Consider the following 10995-nt stretch of genomic DNA (forward strand, 5'->3'; position numbering starts at 1 on the left):
TGTGACTTTACATGAGCAGGCTCACTATTGGCTGTTTCAGAGGTCGAGGGCAGCCATTTTGAGTTGACATCATTGTAGTCCTTAGTTCACAACACTTAAGTGTCACCTCAGTCAACACTTAAGAATCAGTCTTAATCTTTAAAGAAAGTTGCTTTTACTCTTTACTGAAAGTCTCCTACTCTTAGAAAAGTCCTACTTTTTACTAAGATTTTTTTTGACACTTAAGTCAAAGCTTAAGACTATTCTTAAGAGCATTTCTGAGAAGTTTTATACATACGGGCCCTGATTATTTCAGGAGCCTTATCACAAGTCCATTGTTTTTGAATGTTGGTGCTACTTCCGCTGTATTTTCACACTTAAAACAATAATTTGGTATTCCTCTTGTACCATTGTCCTCTTTTATGCTAAGAAATAAGTCACCTGGCAGTTCTCTCACTTTTTTTTTTTTATAGTAACTTTCAGTGAGTATGATTCAGTGAGCTATATAACACTTTTAATTGTCAGGAAATTACTTGTCTTTAAAAGTTTTGGTTCAATATACTTACCTGTTGATCAAAAATAGCCTTAAACCTATACACTTTTTTATTTATTTTTTTAGTAACTTTCAGGAGGGTGTACTCATTTTTGCAACAACATTTATCACTTTGATAAGAAAATCTTATTTTGCTGAAAAATTTTGGCATTCTTCTTTGGTAATTGATCAAGCAGGCTTGTTGGAACATTATATCTCCAAAGAACCCTAACATGTCTTCTAAGTAAAGAGTAATTGCTGAATTTGTTATGTTTTAGAGGGGGTGTACTCATTTATGCTGTGCACTGTATATATGAGGACAACACTTTCCACAAGTAAACAAGCTCGGCATTAACTAAGAAATACTCAGTGACATAACGGTACAAAATTAATGTGATTTAAGGTTACAGTTGAACTGATTTAAATCTAAATGTGACATGGACACACACGCATTTTTACCTCAGATTTGAGACTGAGCAGGGAGGTCAGGATGCCCAGGATGGAGTTGAGCCCCACCTCCCTGGCCAGCTCTGGCAGCTGGGATGAGTACTGCAACAGGTCCTGCAGCACACTCACAGCAAGCTGCACGGTGGGGAGAGGGGCCTGGGACTGTGAGTTTGAGAACAACAGCAGATACATTACTAAATCTTACAGAACTGAATAAAAAAAATTAGGAAAGACCTATTAAGTGGATCCAGGCAAGAGAACAGAAAGCACATTTCTGAAGACATCTCTCACCTGAATGACCTGCTGCAGAGTTCGCAGCCATGAAAGGCAATGCTGCTGGAACACTTCACTCGAACTGTCCTTCACCAGCACAGACAGGAGACAGAGACCCTCAAACCTGAAACACACGTCATCACGCCCATATAAAGTCACGATGAAACAAGTAGCGACAGATCTGTTTTTTCATATTGTGATGTACTTCGGAGTGAACGGGATTATCGAAGAAGAAAACTTGATTCTGTTCATCGGTTGATTGGATGGAGTCGGTTGTAAGAAAGAGATAATTGGACTGAATGATTGGACAAATCCAGCATAAGTCACCAAAGAGAAGTTGATCCAGTCATAAGTCACCATGAAAGGCAATGCTGCTGGAACACTTCACTCGAACTGTCCTTCACCAGCACAGACAGGAGACAGAGACCCTCAAACCTGAAACACACGTCATCACGCCCATATAAAGTCACGATGAAACAAGTAGCGACAGATCTGTTTTTTCATATTGTGATGTACTTCGGAGTGAACGGGATTATCGAAGAAGAAAACTTGATTCTGTTCATCGGTTGATTGGATGGAGTCGGTTGTAAGAAAGAGATAATTGGACTGAATGATTGGACAAATCCAGCATAAGTCACCAAAGAGAAGTCTCACTGCAAGGTCCACATTTTGATAAAAAATTACAATATCAAAACTAAAATAAAATATAAATAGATGCATTGCTCACAACAAGACCATTAAAGTGACATGACATGTGGCCAAGTATGGTGACCCATACTTGGAATTAGTGCTCTGCATTTAACCCATCCAAAGTGCACACACACCATGAAGTGGGCAACCATTTATGCTGCGCCCGGGGAAAGGCGAGCAGTTGGGGGTTCGGTGCCTTGCTCAAGGGCACCTCAGTCGTGGTATTGAAGGTGGGAGAGAGCGCTGTACATTCACTCCCCCCACCTACAATCCCTGCCAGTACGAGACTCGAACCCGCAACCTTTGGGTTACGAGTCCAACTCTCTAACCATTAGGCCACGACTTCCCACTATAAACATTCCCACATTTAGATTATGTAGATGCAAAACTTAAATGTTTTTGCTGAATGTCACACTGGTTATAAATAACATTTTACAAAATTTATTTGAATTAGTGCTCTGCATTTAACCCATCCAAAGTGCACACACACCATGAAGTGGGCAACCATTTATGCTGCGCCCGGGGAAAGGCGAGCAGTTGGGGGTTCGGTGCCTTGCTCAAGGGCACCTCAGTCATGGTATTGAAGGTGGAGAGAGCGCTGTACATTCACTCCCCCCACCTACAATCCCTACAAACCTTTGGTTTACGAGTCCAACTCTCTAACCATTAGGCCACGACTTCCCACTATAAACATTCCCATTATAAACATGTTTTTGCTGAATGTCACACTGGTTATAAATAACATTTTACAAAATGTATTCTGGGTCACATTCAGAGGCCCCTAAGAAAGAATCGTACTATCATTTATTAGATGCTTTTATCTAAAACAGAAAATTTACAGTTTTTTTCTGAAACTGTAAAAAGTTAGATGTTCTTGGAAAATTATTGTTTTTGTTCATTTATTTAATATTTTGTAAACGGCATTCCTTTATAAATTACCTTTAGTCTCTTAACATCCTACCTTCTGTCTAATCCTACCTTGCTGATTAATAAAAAAGGACGATCTAGAACTCAGATAAAAGTGTGAAATAAAGAATAAATTAAGAGTTTTTTTTTTAAGACTAAGAGCATCGATAGGATTTGGCCATGCAAGAAATGCCTTTAAATGTTTTATGAAAAATGCAATGATAGGGCTGGGAAGATATTGTGTAAAATAAGAAGATTTGAGTTTTACTCCTGACAGCTCACCTGGTCTTACTGGACCCGAGCCGTGCATTACTGATGCCCACCAGACCACCCACAGCTCCCGTGCTCTGAAAAACCATTCAAACCAGTGTCACTAATACAAACAGACATACATCTCCTCAGTGTGCTTTCAAATTAAACACAGAGGCATGTTATAGGTTAAGATAAGACTACATATGAAACAGTAAACTAATGTGAACTTGACTACCAGCTCAGTTACCACTGGTATTTAGACATATCATTAAATCATAATTACGTTTCGTATTCATTTTGACATTGTATACACTGCACACGAAGAAAGCCACATAACCATAAAGCTTCCATTTAAATCAAAGAAGCGTGCGTAACGTTACTACCTCGCGTCGCGCGCTAGCACAAAACCTCAGCCCTAACGTTACCTGAGCCCCGACCACTCCATGCTCACGGTAGTTTGCTAGAAGCGCAGGTAGATATTCAGGTCTATCTTCCTTTAGGACAGACACCAGTCCTTCTGTTAAGCGCGTTATGTCGGGGCCATGCAGCCAAGCCGCTGAAGCCATCTTAGCGCCCTGTATGACGCGCAAACCCCGCGACGAGTGTATAGCTCGGTTGACGTCAACACGTCGCGTCAGCTTCTCACCGGTGTTAGTAGATATGTGTCGACAAACCTCGAGACTAGTTTTGGTATTTTAGTAAAATAGTTTAGGTTATTGTTTTCTATATAATCGGTCTTTACAGAAAGAGGCGGATACAGGATTGTTAGATCATAAATACGTTTTCTTATCCCCCAAAATACTTAAAATAAACAGTGCAGGCCTACTTAAAATATTTTTAAATAACATTTTCCCATTGAATTAAAAGAAAATGTTGTGTATACACTGTATTCGATTTCAATTCATAATCTACTTATAACTAGTTTATTAATTTAGCAGGAAGTATAACAGTTTCTTCAATAAAAAAATGGTGTCACTAAAAATGTGTTATTTTATCGTTTTAATGATTTTACTATTATTTTGTTCAAAATGGTAAGAATAAAGAAATGAGTGGAGGTTTCCCAACTTTTGACTGGTAGTGTATCTTTCATTTATTCAGTATCAATTTTAGTTGTGAGAATTAGCTTAAAAGTTATTTATCAAGACACTTAAATGGGCTCTTGTTACCAAAATGAGCGGTGGTTACCTTAGAGCCAACTGAATCTGCAAACAAAACAGGCTCCATTGAGATAACTAAAGTTTTACATTAAGATGATGGCATGAGAACATGTCATTACAACAGTACAGCATTCTCAAACCTTTCAGACACCTCAAGAATGCATGCAGTTTTTGAGCAAAGGACTCAATTTTGGACAGAAAAGAAATGGAAATGGCCTCCCTGCCACACCAATGTGAGTTAAGGCATTCTTTTCTTAAGAGAAAAGTGAATAAATGTGCATGTAGCAACCAATAGATCATTTAATATATTAAACTACTCTCTTGCAATGATTAGAGCTCAATGATCATTGTCAAAGCATGCAATTGCAGCTGGTGTTGAACTAGGTGAACCTATTTCTGTTGTTGTTTTCCTGAAAAGATTTCAGATCTGTTAAGCCATGGCCATCATAACTCAACTCCACATAATGTGCTTAATCATAAATTTTTTATAAACTATTTACAATTTTCTTTGAAAAATCATAAAGAATAGAATACTAAATCAGAGCATTACAGCATTATGGGTTTAGACATATACCAGTGAATAGAGAGGTGTCATCTGTAAAAATCTGGTAGCTTAACTATTACAAAGGAGTAAAAATAGACACTTGTGTGTCCGTCTGCATGAAATAATGCAGCACATTATGCGAACCACTTCCCGGATTGTAGACACTGCCAAACCGAATGAATCAATCAGCTGGTGGTCTGGGGAGGAAAGTAGTCCAAAATTTAAAATCACCAACTCGACATCCTCCTCCGACTTTTACTGGCCAGTCAGACTCATGACAGTACAAATTGTAAGACTATTTTGCTATAGCTGAAGATTTCTGGATCGATTGATCAGGTTCGTTTTCATAAAAATTCATTTTGAATTTAAAATAAGATATCCTGTCACAGTTCTGTAGTATAATATTAGATTAGGAAATACATCATGACTGACCTTGATCGGTTACATTCCTGTGTTATGAAGTACTAGAATTTATAGGACAGTGGGTAGCAGAACAGTTACCTGCACAGCTGGGTTTTTATGATTCTGCACTGATGACTCCAAACTTTACATAAAACTATTATACAGCAGAAAAGGACAGACATGACCTCATCTTCAACTCAAGGGCACATGAAAGTTGAAATCAAGTATGCACGTTGGCATGGTTGTATGGGTGCTTTAAACAAAGCAATCCTTTATTTTAGAGATAGCTTTTTGTCCTTCAATGGGAGCTCCACTTTGTTCACTGCAAAATGTTACTTCCTTGTACACATTGTAACATAAGTAAATTTGCCATTGTTCAGTAGTAAACTATGCAGAATGTCATAGGAAAGGGCTGATCCTGGGAGAACAAGATACAAAGTCAAATTTCCTGGAAATCATGCTATAAATGCGATTTTAAAATAACCATCATCAAAATATTTCTGGCAGTCCAATGGTTACATCAACAGTTTCTATGAACTAAAACATAGAATGAGCATGAGATTTTCAACCAAACTGAGCTTAACTTACAAGCAACATTATAAATCATCACATTGTGGCAAATAAAGTTTGGCAGGCACAAATAATGAGGAATTACGTTGTGTGCGCGTGTGTGTGTGTGTGTGTGTGTGTGGCACATACAGAGCTTATCCCTGCCCTCTTGTTTTATCTACAAGCTAATTTCGCACTGAAGACTTGTAGCAGTGTTTACATATTCTACAACTCAACATGTGGAATAAATGCTCAAATTTAAAATAAGAAACCAGATGCTTGTGTCCCGACGTGTATTGCCAACTACTTTTCCACTAAAAAAATGCCACGTCCTTAATTATTCGAGTATTGCGTGCACAACAAGTACACAGAAAAGTGTTACTACATATTTTCGTATGATATGTATACATTTTACATAACTATAACATAAAAGCTGCTAAGCAAGTATGGATGGATCGGATTACGGGTCTAGGAAAGTGGAATAAAATTAACACCAAACTCAAGTTCCCTATGGTGTTTGTGAACAGTGTATGTACTGTACAATGAAATAACATAGAACATAAACCATAATTACATAGCTATTAATGCCCACTTGATATATAAGTGGGAATATGATGACAAGAAATAAAAGGAAACGAAATGAAAAAGGTAAGGAGAGAACAAAAATATATATTCACCCCTGAATCAATGGACCCTTTGCTCACCAACAATACATTGATATATAGATGACCCATCAGTTTCTCCCTCCGTTTCCTTCTCCCTCATTCTTTTTAGCCAACAGCTAAGCATCCCAGTGAAGTGGTTCATATGACCAGAGAAACAGGAGGTCAGTTAAAAGACCACCTCACAGATGCTAAAATGGTGTGAAAGGGAGCCAAAAGACAACGAAAGAGTGAATGAAAGAAAGAAAGGAGGCTCTGAAAATATCAGTAAGTGCTCCACTCTATCAGATGGGCCCAGTGGAGCAGAGGTATGAGAGTACTGGCAGGTTGACACCCCACCCCAGTCGCCCGGTTACAACCTCCACACCGTGTCATGTGTGTGAAGGGGTCGTTAGCAGAAGTGATCGTCCTCTTCATCTTTCATTCCCTTCAGCCTGAGCCTGGCAAAGTCCTCAAACACAAAGTCATCATCCTGTGAGAAATTACTGAAGACAAAAAGAAACGAGAGTTATGTTACGCAAACAAGCGAAAGCATGAGTCTCATTCTGTGAACAAAACACATGGCCAACTCACTTTGTTTCAAACTCTATGAGGTTGGCATCCACAGGGACATCTGACTCTGGCACAGCTGTGGTGGACAGGGATTAGAAAAAAATTTGGCAATGTTAAATCAAAACTACACTTACATTGTCAAAACTCATTATTCATGCTGAAAAAATGCTCATAATAATGCAGTAATATTAAGATTATGATATTATCTTCTAAGTCAAAATTGAATTTTGCTACTATGCTTCAAGTATCACGTTTACAGCTAGTTCGTGGAACATGCATATTTTTATATACACACTGATATATCATGTTTAATGTAATTCTGCCATTTTTACTCAAAGCAACTTTAAAATATAATAAAATCAATTACATACAATATATAACCCTTTATAAAGATAATATTATTGATATGTTACTGTAGTTGTTGTTTGAAAAAGCAGAAATAAATAAAATAGTTATAAGACATAAAAAAAATAAAGTATATATTTCTATATTTGTCAAGTGTATAATAATAATAATAATTAGTAGAAAAAATAATAATAGGTAGAAAAGTAGAAAAAAGCTATAATTAAAGGGATAGTTCACCCAAAAATTAAAAATCAGACATTAATTACTCACCCTCATGTCTTTCCAAACTTCATTTATATTCGGAACACAAATTAAGATATTTTTGATGAAATCCCAGAGCTTTCTGACCCTGCATAGACAGCAATGGAACTACCACGTTCAAGACTCAGAAACATAGTAAGGACATCGTTAAAATAGTCCATATGACATCAGTGCTTCAACATCAGTGGTGTAATTTTATGAAGCTACGCGAATACTTTTTGTGCACATAGAAAACAAAAATAACGACTTTATTCAATTCTTCTCTTCGTCTTCGACGTGTGTTCACCAGAGCATGTGAGCAGAGCAGAGCGTGAGCGGAGTGGTAATATATGTAAGTATTTCGCTCTGAAACATGATAATTGCTATTTATCAGCATGCTTAATTTTAGACAATAATCCAAGAATTTCGTTACAAACAGTAAACAATTAGGCCTACTAGAGAAATGTTATGTCAGAGCGGGATCTGAGCGGGAATTGGTTCACGGTGAGCGTGAGCGGAATATTAACGGAGCGCTTGCTTGTGCGGTTAGAGCGACTGAGCGGAGCGCACGTCCATAGAGCGGAAAAAACGTAGCGGAGCGTCACACCGCTCCGCTTCGCTCACATGCTCTGGTGTTCACGAGAGTATCACGACGCATGCATGTGCACGGAAGAGAAGAAACTGTCGAATTAAAACATTTTTGTTTTCTTTGCGCACAAAAAGTATTCTCGTAGCTTCATAACATTACGGTTGAAAAACTGATGTCCCATGGACTATTTTAACAATGTCCTTACTACCTTTCTGAGGCTTACACGACAACGATGTAGTCAAAAACTGAAAAGTTTTTCCCTTGAGTTTTTAAAAAGTTTCATGTATAGACGACAACGTTTTTAAAATGATTCGCGTTTACACATTTCGCCAAAAACGGCCAAAAACGCTGTATTACGTATGCCAGGCCAGTAGTTGGCGCTCTCACCTTGTTAGTAAACAGTACCTGTAGGGAAGTGACGATTATATGTTGTATATGATGCCTCTCCGCTGTTGGTTGTAATATTGGTGAAGTAAATACACACTTTGCTGAAGAAGCATAAGCAAACTATTGAGCAGCAACAACAGTACCATGTACTCCGCCATTGTTGTGTATGTTTGTTCACGCTTGCCTTTAAAATCGACACGTACTGCGCATGTCTACATACCTAACATGTACTGTACACGTGCATGACGTCACCGTTTTCAAAGATTCCCATATTGGGTGTTTACACAGAAACAATAACTGTGTCGTTTTCAAAAACTTGCACTTTGAAACCAGTTTTCAAAAATATGCATTTTCAGTCTCCAAAACGCCGTTGTCGTGTAAACGAACAGGCAAAACGCATAAAAAGTTTCCAGTTTTTGGCTGAAAACGTTGTCGTGTAAACGGCCCCTGAGCCTTGACTGTGTCAGTTGCTGTCTATGCAGGGTCAGAAAGCTCTCGGATTTCATCAAAAATATCGTAATTTGTGTTCCAAAGATGAATGAAGGCAATGAAGTCTTGCAGGTTTGGAACGAAATTTCATTTTTGGGTGAACTATCTCTTTAGGAAATATCAGACATTTCACATATATAAAACATGCATGCAGACATAATGACAAACGCGATCTGTTACCTGACTGCGGTCTAGAGTTGGGCTGTTCGGAGGGCTTAGGGTGCATCAAGACAAAAGGCAGCTCCACCGACACATCACTAACAAAACACAAAGAAGTGTTTGGATTCAGTGTTAGGATATTCTGTACAAATATAAAGTCTGAAGAATTTCTGTGTCAAATGACATACTCACCCTCCACGAGACACCACAAGCTTCACTTTAACTCTGTAGGACACCAAGATTCCCAGGACCTCCTTATTGGACACATCCTTCACTCTGTAAGCACAGGGAAACACATGCTGAACATACAGAGCAATTACAAAAAGCAACGCAGCTGTTTGAGAGGTTCTGCTGGAGGGTTTATGGACATATGGGTTGGGTTAACTTTATAAGCACTACAAACACAAAATGTACTAAAGCTTAAAATGCTTTGCCTTTTTTCTGGCAGCACATAAGAAGCAGCATGTGATGCACTGTCAGCTGAAGGCCACTTACATGGTGCTGGAGGCCAAGTTGGTGTCTTCATGTTTTAGCTGTCCATCCAGAGCCAGACCCCTCTTCTCTTGGTTATTGCTCAGTGTGGGGGTGAGGGTGTACACCTTACAGAACGTGGAGCTGGGTGACACCTGGTCACTGCACAACATGGCCAAAACAAAACAGAGTGAGTTCTTGTGCTATATGTATATCAGAAAAATAAGCACTGACCATATTGTTAAGATATTATGATTAATCTTCAGTACTAGAAATTGTTTGAAAACTGTATATGGTGAAAATTGTGGCTAAATGCATTTTGGTAATAAGGGGTTGGTGAAAGGGAGGTAAAATAGCTCTATAATAAGTTGGAAACCGACTGGAAATCTTTTTAATAACTGAAATATGGCTGAAAAAAGAAAACAATGGGTGAAAAACTTTAAAATTAGAAATGTTGCCTTGGAAACTAACATAAAATAAAATGTAAGTATTAAAAACTCAATGTATTCAAAATAAAATAAATAAATAAAAATAAAGCTAAATAGAAATACCAAAAAAGAACTAAAACTAAAATGAAAGTAAAATGAATATATACAGTACATAAATAATACTACAACAGGGCTGCAAAACAATTAATCGCAATTAATCGCATTCAAAATAAAAGGTTATGTTTACATACTATATGTGTGTGGACTGTGTATATTTATTATGTATATACAAATACACACACATGTATATATTTAAAAAATATATATTTGTATGTATATATATTTATACTTGAATAGATTTTATATTTTATATAAATATAAATATTTTATATGTAAATCTAACATATTTCCCTTAAAGGGTTAGTTCACCCCAAAATGAAAATTCTGTCATTAATTACTCACCCTCGTGTCGTTCCAAACCTGTAAGACCTTCGTTCATCTTCGGAACACAAATTAAGATATTTTTGATGGAATCTGAGAGCTCTCTGACCCTCCATAGACAGCAAGGATACTACCACGATCAACGTCCAGAAACGTAGTAAGGAGATCGGTAAAATAATCCATGTGACATCAGGGGTTCAACCGTAATATTACGAAGCTACGAGAATACGTTTGTGCGCAAAAAAAAAAAAAGACTTTATTCAACAATTCGTCTCCTCCACGTCACCCTGTAGTGCCATTTTGGAGAGTATCCACTGAACGCAAACAGCGTATGTTGTTCTGTGTCAGCCGCACCACACGGATGGTACAATGGATACTCTCCAAAATGGCGCTAGGGTGACGCTACGTTTCTGGACGTTGATCGTGGTAGTATCCTTGCTGTCTATGGGAGAATCAGAGAGCTCTCAGATTCCATCAAAAATATCTTAATTTGTGTTCTGA

At 37.8% G+C, this 10995-nt stretch overlaps 2 protein-coding genes across 2 annotated transcripts in view; both read right to left on the reverse strand.

Annotated features, from left to right (window-relative positions):
* Positions 1-3694, reverse strand: part of LOC107561933 (proline-, glutamic acid- and leucine-rich protein 1-like) — a 19018-nt gene extending 15324 nt beyond the window's left edge. The window contains exons 1-4 of the mRNA XM_016246473.1: positions 3505-3694; positions 3110-3174; positions 1250-1355; positions 971-1120 (exon numbers count right to left, since the gene is read on the reverse strand). Of these exons, the coding sequence (XP_016101959.1) occupies positions 971-1120; positions 1250-1355; positions 3110-3174; positions 3505-3645 (462 nt within the window). The 5' untranslated portion in view covers positions 3646-3694. The remainder of the gene's footprint in view (positions 1-970; positions 1121-1249; positions 1356-3109; positions 3175-3504) is intronic.
* Positions 3695-5424: 1730 nt separating this feature from the next.
* LOC107561939 (arrestin red cell-like) overlaps positions 5425-10995 on the reverse strand; it is a 61166-nt gene continuing 55595 nt past the window's right edge. Inside the window, exons 11-15 of the mRNA XM_016246488.1 lie at positions 9650-9787; positions 9347-9430; positions 9176-9252; positions 6967-7021; positions 5425-6878 (exon numbers count right to left, since the gene is read on the reverse strand). Of these exons, the coding sequence (XP_016101974.1) occupies positions 6785-6878; positions 6967-7021; positions 9176-9252; positions 9347-9430; positions 9650-9787 (448 nt within the window). The 3' untranslated portion in view covers positions 5425-6784. The remainder of the gene's footprint in view (positions 6879-6966; positions 7022-9175; positions 9253-9346; positions 9431-9649; positions 9788-10995) is intronic.

The sequence above is a fragment of the Sinocyclocheilus grahami genome, unplaced genomic scaffold, assembly GCF_001515645.1.
Source record: "Sinocyclocheilus grahami isolate Dianchi unplaced genomic scaffold, SAMN03320097.WGS_v1.1 scaffold24.1, whole genome shotgun sequence".
Lineage (NCBI taxonomy): Eukaryota > Metazoa > Chordata > Actinopteri > Cypriniformes > Cyprinidae > Sinocyclocheilus > Sinocyclocheilus grahami.